Here is a 21293-nt window from a genome sequence, read left to right as displayed (position 1 = left end):
TCTTTACCACTGAGCCACCTGGAAAAACCCATACACACATACACACATACATATAGAGATAAAGCCAAGCCACAACAGAGGTGTGACAGCGTCAGATCATTTTTCTCTGTGGCCCTACATTCTTAATTTACCTCTGTACCCTGCATATTAAAATGTCCATATCATGGACAGCTTAGTTATAATAACCTTATGCAAGAAACTCACTCGTAAGAAAAAGTATATGGATAGAACAGACTTGGAAGCTTAAGAAATACCTCCTTAGTGAGTGGGAGAAAGAGAGGTTGTCAAGATGCAGGATTTCTAGTAGAGTGATGCCAAGAATCTTTGCCCGTTGCTGTGTAACCATAGATGATTAAAAAGCTTTTATAACTCTGAATTAATGAATTAGGCTTATTGTTAGGTTCATTCAAAGTCCTATATAACAGTATATCCAAAGCTTAAGATCAGTAATACTGATCATTTCAGGGGATATTTGTAATATTCATAATATTTGAAATAAATGTGTTTTTAAATGTTTGATATGAGCACTACACTGGGCTTCCCAGGAGATGCAGTGATAAAGAATCTGCCTGCCAATGCAGGAGACACAGGAGATGCAGGTTTGATCCCTGGGTCAGGAAGATCCCCTGGAGGAGGAAGGGGCAACCCACTGTAGTTTTCTTGCCTGGAAAATTCCATGGACAGAGTTCTTGGGATCTCAAAGAGTTAGACACGACTAAGTACACACACACATGAGTACAACACTAAATTCAGTTGAAAGGAGATTGTCAAAGGATATTTCCAGAACTCTAGTAGGTATTAAAATTTGCCATTGTCCTATATCACTTGGTAATCTATCTGTAAGATCTTTGGGTCTGTTTTGGTAATCAGTGTTGGTTATGGTGATTTGCATTTTACTTTATACTTAGTAAGCACACACAATATTTTTTCCTTCTAGGGCCTAAAGCTGTGATTTCATTGCTTATCTGAAACAGCACCTTAAAGAAGCATATCCATCAAGGAGTTGCAGTAGATTTAGGGAAATCTTTGCTTTTTGTAGAAGCATATTTATAGAATAATATTTTGGATTCAAATAAAACATTAATGATTAAATTCAGCTATTTGTGATTAAACATGTTTCTTATATCTACATATGTATATGTATAAACACACAGTTATGTGTATTTTTGTGTATATTAAATATAATATTAAAGTTTTAATATTCAGGTTTTTAAAAGTATTCAATTTTTTAAAATAAAATATTTTACATATTTTAAAATTTTTTAAAAATTCATAAACTTAACAAACATTGGCTGTTTTCCTGATAATAGTTCCCCCTTTACTTCATGAAATAAAACTTTACAAATATATAGGCTACAGTGACTAATCCTTGATAATAAGGAATATATTCTACATTTCTTTGTTTCTGTGGTAGTTTACATGACTGTCTTAAACTTTGATGTTCTTAGTAATCATTTATCAATAATATGGGAATTATAAGAATATTTTAATTTAAAAGTTACTGTGCAGAGACTATTTCTAGAGTTGCAGGGATAGTTTTTCTGTTACCTTATTTCTACATATATATTATAAACTAGATGAGAGCAGAGACTGTAATGCTTGATTTCATGAATGGAATCATGCTTGATAAAGAAATTTAGCAGCAGCTGGTAGAATAGATTTGAAGGAGAGGCTCCAAGCAGGAGATGAATTACTTAAAATTAACTCTTTGATCACCCTTTCCTTCAAATTCCCCACTGGTTATCTTCCTGTTTATATCCTTCTCTTTAATCTGTTTCCTGTATGAACTTCTTGTTTTCCACCTACTCTTTAAGTGTCACCTTTTTGCAATATAGCAGTTACTATCTTCTAATAGTTAGATAAATCACTCATTTATGTCCTTCATCCCCAGTACAAGAAACATTGCTTCATGGTTGCAGGAAATTTTATTCCACCCTGACTTCTATTCTTTTTCCTTCCTTCCTTTCTCTCTTTCTCTATCTTTATTTCTGTCTCTTTATTTATTTTGGATCTATATCCACTAAAGCACATAATTGGAGCTCATTATGTATTCATGAAATACATGAACTCCCAGGACCTCTCTGTACTCTTCCCACTCTTTACATGGTTGATCTTATCATTCTCATAGTTTCAGCTACATCCATATGCAGATGGGTATTAAGATACCTGGCTCCAGACCAAATTTCTTCACCGAATTTGGGACTCTTAATCTCAATATGCATTTATAAAACCACACCCATCGTCTCTTCCCTAAAACTAGCTCTTTTCTGCCAAAATGCCGGGTTAGACACTAGGAGTCATTCTTAACTCTTCCATTCGGTTCCTATCTCCAGTCAGCCAAACACCGAATATTACTGATTCTACATCCAAAATATTTTTCAAATCTGTTTTCTTTCATCAGTATTCTATTTCTCTACTACACATTGTCATAACTTATTGCCTGGGGTATTGTAACTGGAAACTTTGTATAACTCCTAGGGTTATTTCTTTAAAAATGTACTTTTAACAATGTCATTTCTCAGTCTAAAATACTTGATTACCTTTTCAAAATAAGTTAAAGCCCTTTGTTTTCAACAAGGCTCATGAGGCACTCAATAATCTGATCCATGACTATTTTTCAACTAGATTTCCTATTACTCTCTGCCTTAGACGTCATTCATATTTCTCCATATAGAATGTAGAATGTAGAATGCTATTTCCCGTCCTTGTATCTTTTATCAGCTTCTCTGAAGTGCCTTTCGCCTTCCCCATTTACCCAGCTAACTGACTCATTGTTTACGACTCGAGTAGCAGCCCTTCAACCCTCTTACCTAAACTGTGGCTTGTTTTAAGCATCACTCCTCAGTGCAGGTATCTAAAATGCATGTTGTTGATACCTGTAACCACAGTCTATAACCATATTATTGTATACATTTGGTCCATCTCTGCTCCTGGACTGTGAAATCTTTGAGGATGACAACCACCTTTTCAGCGCTGTGGTCCCAATTCCTAGGATAGTGGCTTGCACTTGCTCAATATATATTGATTGAGTGAATAAATAGATGAGGGATTGGAGAAATACCTTTGTCTATGCATGTGTGCTCAGTCATCTCCAACTCTTAGCAACCCTGCAGATTGTAGCCCACCAGGCTCCTCTGTCCGTGGAATTTTCCAGGCAAGAATACCGGATTGGGTTGCCACTCCCTTCTCCAGGGGATCTTCCTGACCCAGGGATCAAACCTGCAGTTTCTTGTGTCTCCTGCATTGCAGACGGCGTCTTTACCACTGCACCACATGGGAAGCTCATCTTTGCCGAGGGTAACCCTTTATACTTTAAAAGAGGTTGCCTCCTATTAAGAGGCGGGATGGAGTAACAGTGAACCTGGGAACCAGGGATATTAAATGGCAGAGAAGGTTAAGTGAATTAATTTCTCTAGGCCTCAGTTTTCCCATTGATAAAATGAGTATGCTCAATATTATAACTGTATTCATCCTTCCAGGTTCAACATTTTACCCGTTCCCTAGGGAAATACCCTGCAGAAGGAAATGGCAACCCACTCCAGTATTCTTGCCTGGAAAATCCCATGGACAGAGCAGTGTGGCAGGCTACCATCTATGGGGTCACGAAGAGTCGGACACGTCCGAGTGACTTCATTGTCTTTCATGTTAGGGAAATAGGGTAGTGTCTGGAAACATTTTGGTTGTCATAGCTATGGGGATGCTACTGACATCCAGTGGGTAGAGGTTAGGGATGCTGTTGAATGTCTTAAAATCCCCAGAACCAGCCCTCCCCAACCCCCACCAAAAAAAAAAAAATTATCTGGTACCAAATGAGAAACTGCTTTGCTTACTCTGCCTATGTTTTTTAAAACGTTGACAGACATTCTATTATATAGCTGTCGTTTCTACTGCCCATCTCTTCCACAAGAAGTTAAGCTCTATGTGAAAAGGCAGACATTTTGTTTGTTTGCTAATTAAATAAGCATTAAGTGAATGAATAAATGACTGAATGGCAAAATACAGCAATGCTTGCTTCTGATCTGTTCATTAAAAGTTATAACGTAGATAATTTATCCATCTTTTATTTCATGCTGACAGGACAGGAGAACTGGGAAACTTGACGGCTCCTTGTAATGCCCACTGTAACTGCCTGCGATCGTATTATTATCCCGTGTGTGGAGGAAATGGAGTCCAGTATTTTTCTCCCTGCTATGCAGGTTGTACACAATCTGTTTCCAAAATACATCCAAAGGTAACTTGTGTTTGCTCCTTTACTACTGTACGAGGCAGTATGTTTATGTATTTCTGGATGCCCTTCTATCTTCCTCCAGTGGAGTTATGCTATGACCAGTCTCTTCTCGCTGGCCTACCGCCTCCATTCAGAAGCCAGGCATAAAGTTTCAGTTGAGTGAAATGAGTCAGCTCTAGAGCTCTGCTGTACAGCATTGTACCTACAGTCAATAATAATGCATTATACACTTAAAATTCATTGTTGTTCTTGCTTTAATTTTTTAAAAAGGCCCCAACCTCTCCCATTTTTTATGCCTCAGATTCAATTACTGTCATGGCAGTTCTTCACATATATCTTTAAACATCACTTCCGAAATATTATTTACCTTTTTACATTAAAAAATTTTTTTTCAACTATACTGTATGTCCCTTGAAGTCAGGAAACTTCTCTTATTCTTACTAAGTACATTGTATATAATAAAAACTGAATAAATATTTGTTTTTAATTGATAAACAATGGACACATTAAAAAATATACAAATCACTAACCCATTCTCAAGTGCAAAGTTACTTTTGGTAGTGGATTAGAATGCATATTAGCTTACCTGAATATTATTTATTTTAAATTCAATTAAATCATTAAAAAAAAATCCCATAGAATTTTGTTGTACTACATCTACAATCTAAAAATTCTATCTTCATTAAATTTAAAAGCCTTGAGAAAAATAATATTCACATTACTAGTAGTACATAATAGGTTATGTTATATGTTAACAGATAATGTGATAACTTTGAAAAGATCTGAGGGAAATATATGATATAAAAGACTACAATGAATAAGATACATAAGAATTATATGACAAAACAGCACAATCTTGGTTATTTGAAATATGGATTAGTGATATGGCATTTTTTTTTCCTATATGAAGATAAGTTTAAGATCACAAAATTACTTCATATTTCTTTTAGAACTAACATGGATATCTGTGTGTGTGTGGTTATACATATTTATATGTTCATATATACACACACAAATATGTCTGTGCATATGTGTACCTATCTAATGATTTTGTGTGTGATAAATACATTGAACATTTATCTCAGCAGAGATGTAGGATTTCATTTTTCTGCTGGGGGTAAACCAGAATGTGGGAAAGAGTATACATTTTTTTCATATTATCTAGCTTCAATTCAGTTCAGTTCAGTTGCTCAGTCGTGTCCGACTGCAACCCCATGAACTGCAGCACGACAGGCTTCCCTGTCCATCACCAACTCCTGGAGCTTACTAGATTTAAAAATAGTTTAAATTTTGCTTATTAGATTTAAAAATAGTGGTATAAGAATATTGAAAATATGGCAGAAAAAAATGTGATAAATCATAGCAGGTTTAATAGACTTCATTGACATGTGCAGTTTTAATCCTTGGAATAAAACCAATTAATTAGATCACTACCATAAAGTTCCTATAAAAACTTAGGAAAGACATCAGGAAGATTTTTAAAGCCCCAGAACTGAGGTTTACCATACCTTCAAATCTGTGGACATTTGGGGAGGCTTTAGTTTCAAAACAGGTTGAAAAAATTAGGTATTTGTGTCAGTTATAAGGAATCAAATTCCACAAGTGAGCATGGTGCATATCACAGGTTCAGAACTATCTAGAAGGTAAACTGTTTCTTTGAGAAGCAGATAAGTAGGTAGCTTTTTCCTGTATATTAAAATAATCAAAAAAATATCAGTAAGTGCTACTAATTAACTTCAGTTAGAAGATTATGATAAGGAATTAAATTGTTGGAAGGGTTTTATCCACATATCAAAATGTATAGACACAAATAACATCCTGCACAAGGAAACCAAAATAAATGAATAAATAAATAAGTAAATAAATAAAAAATTCTAATACCCAGAGCACACCTGAAATGGTATTGGTCATTTTGACATGGTTAATTCAATATTTGTATTTGTCACCATATATTATCATTACCGTTTTAAACAGTAAAATTGTCTTCTAGGGATTGTTTTAGAAAAGCAAGTTAGTTTGACTTCCAAATTTTCTATTTGTCCTGGTTTTTTTTTATGCCCAGCTAATCCATGTAACAACTCATTTTTTCACTGGATTTTTTAAATGAAATATTTTAGATAGGCAAAAATGCATTAATAATAATGTAATAAAGAACTGTACACATTTGTTCACAGAAATAGAATATATTTCATACCAGTGGTCTAAACGACAGAAACAGATGCTAACTAACAGCTATCTATATTATAGGCAACTGTATATTTTTTTATGTAAGGGAGTTGTAAAATTTCATTAGGATAGAAAATACTGCTTTCAGTTTTTCTTCTTAATATTTCTAAAGGCTCCATTATTTCATTATTTGATGTATCTGGTTGCTGAGTCCATAACAGTCATTTTAGGAATGTCACCTCCACATCTGGGTTTCCTGAATCAGTCCCAGTGGTTTCTGGCCTTCGGGGCAATGAAAGCACTGATTCACCTTGACTTCTCTAGCTCTGCTCCAACTTTACTGTGGCCTTAAACATAGACAAAGATTTGTAGTGAGGATAAAGTTGAGATGTAAAAAGCCTTTGCAAAATGATTATGCCTCACTTTTCATACACCTGAATTATTTTCCTACAAAAGTAATACTTGTGATTTTTTTTTAATTTTTAATTTTATTTTATTTTTAAACTTTACATAATTGTATTAGTTTTGTCAAATATCAAAATGAATCCGCCACAGGTATACATGTGTTCCCCATCCTGAACCCTCCTCCCTCCTCCCTCCCCATACCATCCCTCTGGGTCGTCCCAGTGCACTAGCCCCAATCATCCGGTATCGTGTATCCAACCTGGACTGGCGACTCGTTTCATACATGATATTTTACATGTTTCAATGCCATTCTCCCAAATCTTCCCACCCTCTCCCTCTACCACAGAGTCCATAAGACTGTTCTATACATCAGTGTCTCTTTTGCTGTCTCGTATACAGGGTTATTGTTACCATGTTTCAAAATTCCATATATATGTGTTAGTATACTGTATTGGTGTTTTTCTTTCTGGCTTACTTCACTCTGTATAATAGGCTCCAGTTTCATCCACCTCATTAAAACTGATTCAAATGTATTCTTTTTAATGGCTGAGTAATACTCCATTGTGTATATGCACCATAGTTTTCTTATCCATTCATCTGCTGATGGACATCTAGGTTGCTTCCATGTCCTGGCTATTATAAACAGTGCTGCGATGAACATTGGGGTACACGTGTCTCTTTCCCTTCTGATTTCCTCAGTGTGTATGCCCAGCAGTGGGATTGCTGGATCATAAGGCAGTTCTATTTCCAGTTTTTTAAGGAATCGCCACACTGTTCTCCATAGTGGCTGTACTAGTTTGCATTCCCACCATTTTTACTTTCCAACATATCATGCTATTATAGTATACATGTATATATACATGTATATGTGTATACATATATTAAATAGTTAATTTTTATATGTAAAATAACCTTTAGGATAATGTAATAACTTCTGTTTTTTTGTTTATGGTAAATATGTCATCTTAAGATGGATACAGTTTCCTTTTTTAGAAAATTAAAGTAAAAAGTTCAGTTGAAAGCAGTATTTTTTTCCCCCAAACTCTTGTATTATTTAATTTTACTGTGGCAAACACTTAAAATGTTCTTTCAAGCTAGCATAGATAGTGAGATTGTCACAATGCATGCTTTTCTTTGTATCATAATAATGGAAAAGAAGAAAACTAGCAGGAAAACTGTTTGAGCAATTGAATAGTTCTATTGAAAGCAGTCTAGAGTGTGTGTGTGTGTGTGTGCACTCCACTGTGTCTGACTCTTTGTGACCCCTTGGACTGTAACCAACCAGGCTCCTCTGTCCATGGGATTCTCCAGGGAAAGATACTGGAGTGGGTTGCCATTCTCTCTCCAGAGGATCTTCCTGACCCAGGGATTGAATCTGGGTCTCCAGCATTGCAGGCAGATTCTTTACCATCTGAGCCACCAGGGAAGCCCCCTAGATCATCTAATAGTTATATTCTTGTCAATTTGTCTTATAAGACATGAATCAGTAACAGGTTACAAGTTAAAATCATAGACACATAAGTCAAATACAGAGTATTCTACTTTGTAAATATGGCCCTTTGTTTTCAGTTGCTTAATTTCTTAAGGGTTATCATTGTTTGTTGTGTTTGAATTAAGATTGTGTAAGAGTGTTTGCCATGTCTAGAAATCACTTAATTTGCAATGATAAAATATGTTTTCAAGATAAGCACTTTCCATATGTTTATGTCTAATATTTCTAGGTATATTATAACTGTTCATGTATTGAAGGGGAAATTCATATAACACCTACTCCATCAAGTGTTAGTCTTGAAGCTCAAGCTGGAAAGTGTTCAAGTCAATGTAAAAACTTGCCCCCATTCCTTGGTGTTTTCTTTGCTGCAATTGTTTTTACCTTCATGGCTGGTACTCCTATAACTGTGTCCATCCTAAGGTATGTGTTACATTGTGAAATTTGCTATCCCTAAGGCAACATGTTGAATGAAAAAGAAAATGGACTCAGGGATGCATTTGGGGTTTATATTGACTGTTGGTTCCATTACTAATTCAGTGCTCACTAGATCATTAGTTCTATGGCATTGGAAGAGCTACCTCATTGAACCTGAGATGTTTGAGGCTTTAATGAGATCATGGTTGTGAAAGTGTCTTAACATTACCTACTTGACATCTGTTCAATGCTATTTTCTTTGCTCCTGTAATGAGGCTTCAGTTGTAAGCTGTGGTTATGATCAGTTGTATTTGAGTATGATGGAAATGGCAGTGCATTCCACATGTCAGAATCAGACTGATGGGCATTCTGCCTTATACAGTAGGTGCTGTTATAGTAAACCTTCCCATAAACAGTAAAAACGCTGCCTGTCACCGGGCTCTTCACAGTGTTTCATAGTTTCATTGCCTCTTCCTTCTTGTGTGTGTGTGTGTGTGTGTGTGTTAGTCATTCAGTTGTGTCCTACTCTTTTATTTTAATTAATTTATTTTTTTAATTAAAGGATAATTGCTTTACAGAATTTTGTTGTTTTCTGTTGAACATCAACATGAATCAGCCATAGGTGTACATATCCCCTCCGTCTTGAACCTCCTCTTTGCAACCCCACGATCTATAGCCCCCCAGGCTCCTCTGTTCATGGGATTTTCCAGGCAAGAGTACTGGAGTGTGTTGCCTTTCCCTTCTCCAGGGGATCTTCCCAACCCAGGGACTGAACCCAGGTCTCCTGCATTGGGACATGGATTCTTTATCATCTGAGCTATAAAATATTTCCTATTTGCCCTTTTATAAGCTCATCAGCCTTTCTTTTATATTTCCTAACAAACTAGTTTTTTTCCCTCTTCAGTCTTTGTTTCTTGATACTCAGTCACTACCTTTCCACATACTTTTTGACAAGTGGAAACTTTAGAGATTTTGTCTAAAAACATGAAGTAGTCTGTTAATATTACACCTATTTTATCTACATCACCATTTACCTACATATTTGTTTTTTAAAGACTGATCTCCTTTATCTCCTGTCTAACTCTCTTGTGTGCCAACATCATGTCTCATCCATCTTTGAGAGTTATTACTGAAAAGACTTATTGTGGAATCAAATCGAATATCAGAAACTGTTTTACACTGACTCTAATTTGTAATTTTAACTCACAGGTGTAATTTCTGTCTCAATGCTAGTAAGAGAGTAAGAATTATTTGCTTGCAACTTAAGTCATGTAACTTGTAACATACAGAATAATCAAATAGTCAAGAAGAAATAGTCTGGTTAATGAATGTCCTTTCTCCTTTATGTTTGGTGTTATTCCTACATATTCTGTGTATTTGTTAAAACTCATTTGACTGTCTTTGGTATTATTTGCACTATTTTAGTTTAGATAAAATTTTTCTTCTCTTACAATTCCAGAAAGGTTGAACTGTATATAAGCTGTTATAAATAATTGTTTACTTCCTATGTATAATGTTTGCTTTAATCTAGAAATGTTGAGCTCATATAAAAATGAATTTTCTCAAAGAGTAAATATACTATACAACTATTTTTTGTCTCCTATGCATTAAATATCTCCAGGTGTGTTAATCAAAGGCAGCGATCTCTAGCATTGGGAATACAGTGTACATTGCTTCGATTATTAGGTATGTCATCTTTCTAAGTGCATTGGTAACTGCTGACTATTTTTATTCCTTACTGTTAATTGATTTATTTACTTACAATATGTGCCAATAAAACAATTAGTTTATTTGTAGTGGGCAACTACATAATTGTCTTTGAAGAAAACTATCTTCCACTATTCAAGATGTAGTATTTATATATCACATAAAAAGATATAGACTTTACTTTTTACCTGATTGATTCCCTGTTGTTTCCAATTCTGTTGCAAATATAATGCTAAAGAGTATATTTATTTAAAATATGACATATGATCACCAGCACATTTCTAACACAGCACAGTAAAAGACAAATTTTTTGTTTATTCACATAAAACCTACTACCAACCTAAATTATGATAAAATCTTATTTATTGCCATTGTAATTCCTTTTTTTCCCTGTATTTAACTCCATTTGGGACATAATCTTCTTGCATTAGCAGTGAAAAATAATGAGTTTGTATGTTTCAATAAAAACTGTACTGTAAATATTGTGTCTAGTTAAAAATTGATGAAAGAAATAACTTAAGCCCCCCAAAATGTAAGATTCAAGATATAGGAAGAATAATAAGACAGCAACATAATTATTTGTGTGTATAATTTTACATATAATATTATACACTGCCGGGAGCCAACGAGAGGCACTCCACTCATGGCAAAGGTCATGAGGAAGGAGGCTCGGCATACGCAAAGGTGGGATCGAGCCTCAGGAGTCCCCCTGGATATTCTCGAGCATCTACCCCCAAAATACCAGAGTCTGCCTACTTTACTGCTTTGTGCTCTCACCTCTGACTTTACAGGGGGCTGTCCCCCACCACCATCTCACTCTCTCTGATAAAGAGTTAACTTACAGCTCCAGTTAATAAGTTCCTGGGCATTAGGAGTGTTTAAATCCAACCCCCTCAGATAGTTCTCTAACTCGCCTGACAAGTTTACCCGGACTCCTACAGCTATGCATACGATTGTTTACAATCTCCCAGCCTTGAGAGGCATGGGAAGCTTAAGATATTCAAATAGCTTAGAGCCTCTCAGAGAGATAGAAACTGTCAGAATAAAACTAGTAAAAGATTTCATTGATGAGCCAATGCTTGCTGCCAAGTTTCTACATCCCCTGTATTGTATCCTTGAATGTGTATTAATTAATATAGTTGGTATGTAGAAAAAATAAGTAGTGGCCTTGGTGTTGGCAACTTTAGACCCTTAAAGTAATAAATTCTTTCCTTTGTTGTAAACCCACTGCACCTCTGCCCTATAGGAATGCAACTTTATCTAACACCTTCGGAGGATGGCGCCAAACCTTAAAATAATTACTCTTAGAGAAAATAAGTCTTATGGTTGACAAACCTTTGTCAAGAGTCATAAAATGTTAATAGGCCTTCTGGCCAGAAGATGATGTAAATCACCTAAACCATTTGTATAAGATAAGTTTGCAGAAAAGAAACTCTGGTTTTCAATAAGGATCAAAGACTGCTGATTTTGTATGATTTCACATCCCCTATTATCCTCTATGTGTAACTTAGGGTATAAAAGCCCCTGTTGAAAATAAAGCTACGGGCCTTGCTCACCAAAGCTTGTTCTCCCCATGTCATTCTTTTTCTCAATTTCTGTCTGAAGTTTCCATCTGGAGCGTGGAGGTCCTCTGCAACCATTTATTTGCCTGGGCTCCTAAGACCCATTCGAGAAGGTGTCTAAGGTGGGGCACCTTCCGCTATTCGAGAGGCTATGCGGCCTCCGTGGTCATAGCTAACCTGGTGTCACAGGTTATATTGATTTTCCGCGTAAACCAAGCTACTCAGCCTCTTTTCTCCACTGAATTTTCCTACTGAGCTATCCTCATGCTATTACTCTTTATATCTCCAATTAATATTTAAATAAATCGCCGACGCCGTCTCTCCTTCGAATACCCTGGATACACATAATGTTACAATTGTTTATAAAAATGAAAACCAAAAGCAGGGAACATTAGAGATCCCCTAGACCAATTTTCCCCTTTTTTAGATGAATAAATTAAGGACCTGAGAGATCCAGGGATTTGCCCATAGTTGTACAATTAATGGTGAACTCAACATGTTAGTGTGAATATGTTTGTGCATGTACACTCCCATGCACATACATGTCAGTGTATGTATGTATATACAGTGTATATATATATATATATATGTATACTCACACAACCATATTACTTTACATGAACATGTACACATATACATACACATAATACATATGCTGAAGTTTAGGAGACTTATTCCATGCATCAGATATTTATTTTGATTTTTTTAAAATATAATAGGTAATTTCAAAGACATTTATTAGAAAAGCAATGAACAAAAATATTTCTTTAAATATTAACCCATTAACATTTATTAATGTTTTATTTATTTAATAGCAAATAATATATTATTATTTATTTATTATATATCATTTATTATTTATTAATTAATAAATAAAGTAATATTTATTAATGTATTAATATAAAATAGATTAATAAGATGTTTATTAAAATAAATTTTGAATTGACCTGAAATATATAATAATTATCTATAATTATTTTAGAATGTTTTATCTGTGTTTCTTTATATTCCTATCACGTGCACATGAACTGATTCATTTGTAGGATAGACAGATTAATACCTGTTTCCCATTTATGTAGAAAATATATGTAAAAAACCCTGTTACTGTAAACTATAACCTTCACTCATGTATTTTACATGTGATTTATTTTAGGCACCATACCTGGACCTATTATATTTGGCAGCACAATAGACAGCACATGTATTCTCTGGGATATTAACGAATGTGGAAATAAAGGAGCTTGCTGGATTTATAATAACGTCAGGATGGCCTATATGCTAGTGGCCATAAGTAAGTGGTGACTTCTTGATAACTTTGCAGTAAATGGATTATGACAAGAGAAAAGATATCTTATTGTTTCTTACTTAGGTTTTGACATGTTTTGGTCCATGCAGTTGGACTGTCCTTTAGTCTTGAAGCAGAGAACAGTTATCAAAGCATGTTTTAAAAGGCCATGTCTAGAGTCTGTGAGGCACAGTCCAAGATAGAAGGGAGTAACATTTTAGCTGTCCTTGCATCACATATTATATAATTTTCTTTTACCAATTTTTCTCAAATTTTTTTGGAAAGTATAACAAAAAGCTAAAAGAGAATTCTGAGAAACTGGAATGACTGTCATCTAAGCACTTGGGCTTTGGAGAGCACATAGAGCCTAGGTCAGGATGTATTCTTGGCTCTAAGGTACTTCCTAAGAGATCTTTTTATGATATAACAGGTTAGCTGTGATGTTTAACCCATTTTGCCTTCAGTAGATAAAATTAGAAAATTTAAAAACAACCTAAGAAATTGTGCTTAGTTGCTCAGTTGTGTCCGACTCTTTGTGACCCTGTGGACTGTAGCCCACCAGGCTCTTCTGTCCATGGGGATTCTCAGGGCAAGAATACTGGAGGGGGTTGCCATGCCCTCCTCAAGGGGATTTCCCAACACAGGGATTGAACCCAGGTCTCCTGCATTCTAGGCAGATTCTTTACTGTCTGAGCCACCAGGGAAGCCCATGAATACTGCAGTGGGTAGCCTGTCCATTCTCCAGGGGAACTTCCCAGCCCAGGAATTGAACGAGGGTCTCCTGCATTGCAGGTGGATTCTTTACCAACTGAGCTATCAGGGAAGCCCCTTATTTCTCCTACATGTGTTTAAATTCAGAATATGCTGTCTGAATTTATAATGACAGAATAATAAATTATCCACTGAAGAAATAAATACATAAATCTAGGAAAACAATGAGATGATAAATATTGACTAAAATCGGCAAAATTAATCTTCCCATCACTTTTACCTGTTAAGAAACATTTTTTATTCAGTGTATTTTTATGCTTAAAAAATTATTTAAGTGGTTATGTTTATACTTTTTGACCAAAAATGTAGATAATTAATTTTTCTTTTACCTGCTGCTACTGCTGCTAAGTCGCTTCAGTCATGTCTGAGTCTCTGCGACCCCATAGACAGCAGCCCACCAGGCTCCCCTGTCCCTGGGATTCTCCAGGCAAGAACACTGGAGTGGGTTGCCATTTCCTTCTCCAATGCATGAAAGGAAAAGTGAAAGTGAAGTCGCTCAGTCATGTCCGACCCTTAGCGACCCCATGGACTGCAGCCTACCAGGCTCCTCCGTCCATGGGATTTTCAAGGCAAGAGTACTGGAGTGGGGTGCCTTCTACTCAGTGATAAATATGAGAATTCCTCCACCAGAAACATATGTACCTTTAAGTATTCCAAAAATATTATAATAATAGTACCTATAATTAGTATAAATCTAGAAATGCTTAGCTCAATGAGTATTTCTGTTTCTCAAATGCCCAGTTTGAGTAAAATATTAACGATTAATACAAATTAGTTACTGCAAAAACTACAATGTGAGGTCATTTAATATATTTAGGTAGCACTTAGATGCTTGTACTCTGACCAGAAATAGTTTCTTTAAAGAGAAAGAGCCTCTTTTTAATTTTTAAAACTTTGGTAAGAAAGGTGATATTCTTTCAAAAAACTCTCAGAGTTCTTTGAAAATAAATTGAAGCCTGTGATGTGAATCTAAATGTTTCATATTTTTAGTTGATGCTTAAAGGTAAATTTTAAGTATTGAATATTATATATTACCAAAGAGACTTTCTCCTAAGAACTCTGAAGCTTTTTTTATTTTTAGAATTACTTTTCATCATGGACACAAAAATGTTGCAACTGATTATTCAGGTTCAATGATGATGTAAGCTATCAGTATCTTTCCTTGGTTAAGAATGTACATGCTGTGTATGCTATGCTATGCTGAGTCCCTTCAGTCATGTCCGACTCTGCAACCCTGTGAACTGTAGCCCACCAGGTTCCTCTGTCCATGGATTCTCCAGGCAAGAATAGTGGAGTGGATTGCCATGCCCTTCTCCAGAAGAATGTACAATCATAGCCAAAAATAGAATAGTTATTGTATATTTTCGTTGTTTAGAAAAAAGAATACTCATTCATTGATTTGTAGATGATGTTCTATTGAAAACTATCACCTTTCTTACTAAAGTTTTAAAAATTAAAAACATAAAACTAATTGCCTGTATACTCCTTTTTTTAACGCGAAAGTGAAAGTTTCTTTATGTAGTGAGATTCTATTCATGAAGAATTTTCAATGAGGATCAATTTTTGTAATAATTAAAGCCTAAAATCCATGATTAATTATTGTTTTTCTACTTAGGTGTTATTTGTAAAATTATCACTGTTTTCTTCAATGGACTTGCAGTCTTTTTGTATAAACCACCACCATCAGTCACAGATGTGGCATTTCAAAATCAGAATGCAGTTTTGACTGCGGTTTCATTAGAATGTGATCTCAACAAAGCAGGGAATGACGGATGAAACAGCAAAAGAGAAGATTGAAAATCGGCCTGCATTTGTAAGAATTCATGTTATCACTGCAGCATTAACTATCCAATATGGGCAATCATATTTTAGAAACTGGTTTTTTATAATTAAATGTTTTTCTTTTATATGTATGAACTCTGAATTTGTTTTTGTTTTAATATAAGAAACAGACCTGTGCCTTCAAAGCCCATCAAAAGCGTCAGAACACACACACACACACACACACACACAGATGAAATCCCCAGCTAATAAACAATACTAGAAAGAAAAAGCCAATGTTTGCTTAACAGTTTACATTTTAAAACCAAAGTGATGTTTCTATCCCTCTTACAACTTGTTTTATTTTAATTATCATTGTCAGTAGTTTGGCCTTTTTAAGAAAATTCATGGTGTAAAAATTTAAATATATCTAGTCTAAGTTCTAAGTTTCAAGAACTATTATTGAAAGAACATGAATTTAAAACCATTTAAATAATATTATTTGTTTTTACATTTATATGTACTAGTCTGTCCTTGATTTATTATAGACAGTTAGTGAACTGTTAGAGTGTGGGTTACTTATCTTTTTTGTGTCCCAGTACATAGTGCATTCAGAAATATTGGCATTCTATACACATATCTTCACTTTAACTCAAGAATTCCAGGAAGTGATTTGTTGATATTGCTGATTTTTAACATTTTTATTATTCTGTGATAGTATTATTCAGTTCCATGTCTTCCAGAGGAAGGTGCCAGCTTCAGTAAAGTGCCAATTAGATAGGAAAAGATTTCTTTTTTTTAAAAAAATGGCTTATGTCCATTTTATTGATTTTCTTTAAAAAGCTTTCTTCATGAACTATGATCAGTGTTTATATACTCAGTAGCTCAACTTTTCTCGTTTGAAAAACAGATCACCTAGTACATTACTTAGCACATAAGCAGTGCTTTGCTTATAGTAGGCATGTATTATTGTTTGGTTAAAACATTAAACTGTACTTTTAACTAATCTGTGTATTTAAAGATTAAGTATTTCACATATATAGCATTATAATTCCATTTTTTCAGCTCAGACTTCAGCCAACTTTGTGTACTCAGAATTGTGGAGGAAATACATCAGTAAACATCAATAGAAATAACTTCTACCTGGTCAAGAACTTTACTGATTAAGAAAATTATTGAAGTTCATACCCATTTGAAATTTCATAAAATAAGGTTACTGGTTTGATAAGACTCATTATCAGCTTTTTCCTAGGTTAGCTGTTTACAATCAGTGTTTTATTGAGTAACAAAATGGGTAAAGGCCTGATAGGAGACCAGGATCAGAAGCACTAGTAATTCACAGAATTTTGAAGAGTTATATTTTGTGGTAATTGGTGGCCAGAGGCGATTCAAGAATTGAGTAGCATTTATAGATTGAGATGCAAGGAGTGAATTTGAAGTGAGGCAAGCAAGCACACGTGAATATCAGGGAATTGGAGGAGCAGTGGGTCACTCATCAGAGAGACAGATCTACTTAAACTAGGAACACGTAAGCGCCAAAGGCTGAAGCCAGAATGGGTGGTCAAAAACCCACGTGCTTGAGAAACAGGAAATGCGTAACAACCAAAGAGACAGTTCACAGTAGACAGGGGAACAGACACATGATACTCCCAATTCAGAAGCAGTCTCCCTCCTACCCAGCCACACACACACATTTTAGATTATTTTTTTAGTTTGGCTGTGTGGGTTTTCATTGCTGCTCAGGCTTTTCCCTAGCTGCTGGGGGCAGGGACCACTCTCCAGCGGCAGTGCTCAGGCAGGGACCACTCTCCAGCGGCAGTACTCAGGCTTCTTGTTGGGGTGGCTTCTCTTCCTGCAGAGCATGGCCACCTGGATGCACTTAAGTACTGCAGATCCAGGATCTAGAGCAGAGGCTCAACAGTTGTGGTAGGCGGGCTTAGTTGCTCCGTGGCATGTAGGGTCTTCCCGGACCAGGGATTGAACCCATGTCACCTGCATTGGGAGGCAGGTTCTTTATAATGAGTCACCAGGGAAGCACCACTCAGACACATTTTAAGTGTTTCTTAGAGGTAAGTCTAAAGGGAGATTTTAGGCTTTTTATATCCTATGTGTGGGGCTTCCACAGTGGCTGAGTGGTAAAGAATCTGCCTGCCAATGCAGGAGACTTGGGTTCAATCCCTGGATTGAGCAGATCCCCTGGAAAAGGAAATGGCAGCCCACTCCAATATGCTTTCCTGGAAAATCCCATGGACAGAGGAGCCTGGTGGGCTACAGTCAAGGGTGTCACAAAAGAGTCGGGCGCTACTTAGCGACTAAACAGCAGCAATCCTATATGTGGAAGCTGGGAGTTGATTGGAAACATTTTGTAGATGTAAAATAATGGCAAATCCTCAAAAACTCATTTATAGAGTGGAAACAAAAACTATAAAATGTATTAGTCTAAAGCCACTTGAGAGAAAAGAAAAAAATCACTCTACTCATAGAAATAGTTGAATGAATAAGTCACTAAATGATTGGCATTCACAATGATTTTTAGTTATAAAGGGTTTCATTGTGTTCAGCATACTCAATTTTATTAGACGATAAACATTTTACAAAATTTGTAATGAAAATGATTAAAGTGAAAATAATTTTGGCACTTCTGAAAGAAGTCAGACTCATTTATAACATACATATTTACAAAGAATACCTCCTCTTACGCTAGGGCAATATAGACACTACTATAATTTTTAAACATTATTTTTTTGAAGTTACCTAGATTATATGAATTAGTATAATGCTACTTTTAGAACATAATTTTTTATAATATGTATTTTTCACAATTTATAATGATTTTTAAATTTGTAATTTGGTGATTTTTTTTGTACATAATTGAAGGTATGTCAAAATTTAACATTTGAATTTTCTTAATTGTAGGAAATACAAATGTAAAACCTTTATATATGGAAGGAATTGTACAATTGTTTAGCTGTATAAATTGGAGGAAAATGCAAATAAAATTTTAGCTCTATTTTTTCAGTTTTTATTATAAATAATTATGTGAAAACTATATATTTTAAAATATCAATATGTTTGTACTTGTTTAAGTGTTTAATCTTATTAAAGTCACAGATTTAAAAATATGATTTATCTCTGTTTATGTATACGCACACATCTGTTGGTTGGGAGAGGGAAAATCTGACCTGTTGAACTTGCGAATGTAATTCACTGCAATGATTTCTGCTGTCTCAGTGGATGTATTTAATTCAGTATAAGCCATTCATTATGAAATATATACTAAGATTCTTTCACACAAAAGTTTCCATGTAAGGCAGATGAATATATAGGATTGATATAATAAGGATTTGTGTTAACAGATGGTTTGTTTTGAAGTACCTGACACCGAAAGTAATGTGTCTTCAAAAGGCTATACATTTAATTCATCATGGATTATCAAAATACTCAGTACAATATCTTTAAAGAAATCACATTGGTCATTAATTTGAGATGTAATGATGTTTTCCCTTCACTTTAACACATTCAGGTTCCTTTAGCATTTTGTACTCCAGACAATAACATTAACATGTTAAATGTGTTGTTTTTCAGTCACTCAGTCATGTCTGACTCAGTCATGTCATGACTGCAGCATGCCAGAGTTTCCTGTCCTTCATTATCTCCCAGAGTCCACCCAAACCCATGTTCACTGAGTTGGGGATGCCACGCAAACATCTCATCCTCTGTCGTCCCCTTCTCCTTTTGCCTTCAATCTTTCCCAGCATCAGGGTCTTTCGCAATGAATGAGGCAGCTCTTTGCATCAGGTGGCCAAAGTACTGGAACTTCATGTAAGTGATCTAAAATAACTAAGCAATCAGAATCAGATCTGGTGAAGTGGATCAAAACATTTTAGTAGTTCCCTGGTGGTCTAGTGGCTAGGATTTGGCACTTTCACCACCGTGGCCCGGGTTCAATTCCCGGTCAGGGAAGGTTGGTTACTTTTTCTGTGGCGGATTCATTTTGATATTTGGCAAAACTAATACAATTTGTAAAGTTTAAAAAAAAAAAAAAATTTAGTATTTTAGCATGATTGCTGGAGAAGGCAATGGCACCCACTCCAGTACTCTTGCCTGGAAAATCCCATGGACGGAGGAGCCTGGTAGGCTGCAGTCCGTGGGGTCGCTGAGGGTCAGACACGACTGAGCGACTTCACTTTCACTTTTCACTTTCATGCATTGGAGAAGGAAATGGCAACCCACTCCAGCGTTCTTGCCTGGGAGAATCCCAGGGACGGCGGAGCCTGGTGGGCTGCCGTCTATGGCGCCACACAGAGTTGGACACGACTGAAGCGACTTAGCAGCAGCAGCAGCATGATTGTAAGTGTATCAGTGGTATACCTCTGTGACCAGGTGACTGACTGGGAGCGGTTGCCATTGCTGTTCATGTGGCAAGAGCATGTCTGCCCCATATCACTGACCCAGGAAAAGATCCAAGGACAAAATGTACAGTACAATTTCCACTAAACGAGCGTCACTTTTACACCATCCGAAGGTTCGAAAAAACTATGTTGAACCATCCTAAGTTTGAGACTGTCTGTAGTGAGGAATTTAACCTACTCTGCTTCATTTCAGTTCAGTTCAGTCGCTCAGTTGTGTCTGACTCTTTGCGACCCCATGAACTGCAGCACACCAGGCCTCCCTGTCCATCACCAACTCCTGGAGTTCACTCAAACCCATGTCCATTGAGTCGGTGATGCCATCCAGCCATCTCATCCTCTGTCGTCCCCTTCTCCTTCCACCTTCAGTCTTTACCAGCATCAGGGTCTTTTCCAATGAGTTAGCTCTTCACATCAGGTGGCCAAAGTATTGGAGTTTCAGCTTCAACATCAGTCCTTCCAAAGAACACCCAGGACTGATCTCCTTTAGAATGGACTGGTTGGATTTCCTTGCAGTCCAAGGGACTTTCAAGAGTCTTCGCCAACACCACAGTTCAAAAACATCAATTCTTCAGTGCTCAGCTTTCTTTATAGTCCAGCTCTCACATCCATACATGACTATTGGAAAAACCATAGCTTTGACTAGACAGACTTTTGTTGGCAAAGTAATATCTCTGCTTTTTAATATGCTGTCTAGGTTAGTCATAACTTTCCTTCCAAGGAATAAGCATCTTTTAATTTCATGACTGCGATCCATGTGATTTTGGAGCCCCCAAAAATAAAGTCAGCCACTGTTTCCCCACCAATTTGCCATGAAGTGATAGGACTGGATGCCATGATCTTAGTTTACTGAATGTTGAGCTTTAAGCCAACTTTTTCAGTCTCCTCTTTCACTTTTATCAAGAGGCTTCTTAGTTCCTCTTCACTTTCTGCCATAAGGGTGCTGTCATCTACATATCTGAGGTTATTGATATTTCTCCCGGCAATCCTGATTCCAGCTTGTGCTTCTTCCAGCCCAGCATTTCTCATGATGTACTCTGTATGTAAGTTAAATAAGCAGAAGCTTGTCCAAGATAAGGAAAAATGGAATCAC

The 21293-nt window shown here is 36.0% G+C and overlaps 1 protein-coding gene across 1 annotated transcript in view; it reads left to right on the top strand.

The window, feature by feature from the left end:
* The window catches only part of SLCO4C1 (solute carrier organic anion transporter family member 4C1), an 84605-nt gene extending 68799 nt beyond the window's left edge, over positions 1 to 15806 (top strand). Inside the window, exons 9-13 of the mRNA NM_001192846.1 lie at positions 4078 to 4231; positions 8521 to 8711; positions 10327 to 10391; positions 13128 to 13265; positions 15646 to 15806. Coding sequence (NP_001179775.1) covers positions 4078 to 4231; positions 8521 to 8711; positions 10327 to 10391; positions 13128 to 13265; positions 15646 to 15806 — 709 coding nt within the window. The remainder of the gene's footprint in view (positions 1 to 4077; positions 4232 to 8520; positions 8712 to 10326; positions 10392 to 13127; positions 13266 to 15645) is intronic.
* Positions 15807 to 21293: the final 5487 nt, after the last annotated feature.

Source organism: Bos taurus, chromosome 7 (genome assembly GCF_002263795.3).
Source record: "Bos taurus isolate L1 Dominette 01449 registration number 42190680 breed Hereford chromosome 7, ARS-UCD2.0, whole genome shotgun sequence".
In the NCBI taxonomy this organism is placed as follows: Eukaryota; Metazoa; Chordata; class Mammalia; order Artiodactyla; family Bovidae; genus Bos; species Bos taurus.
The sequence above is the reverse complement of the archived record's forward strand: the minus strand, read 5'-3'. Positions and strand labels throughout refer to the sequence as shown.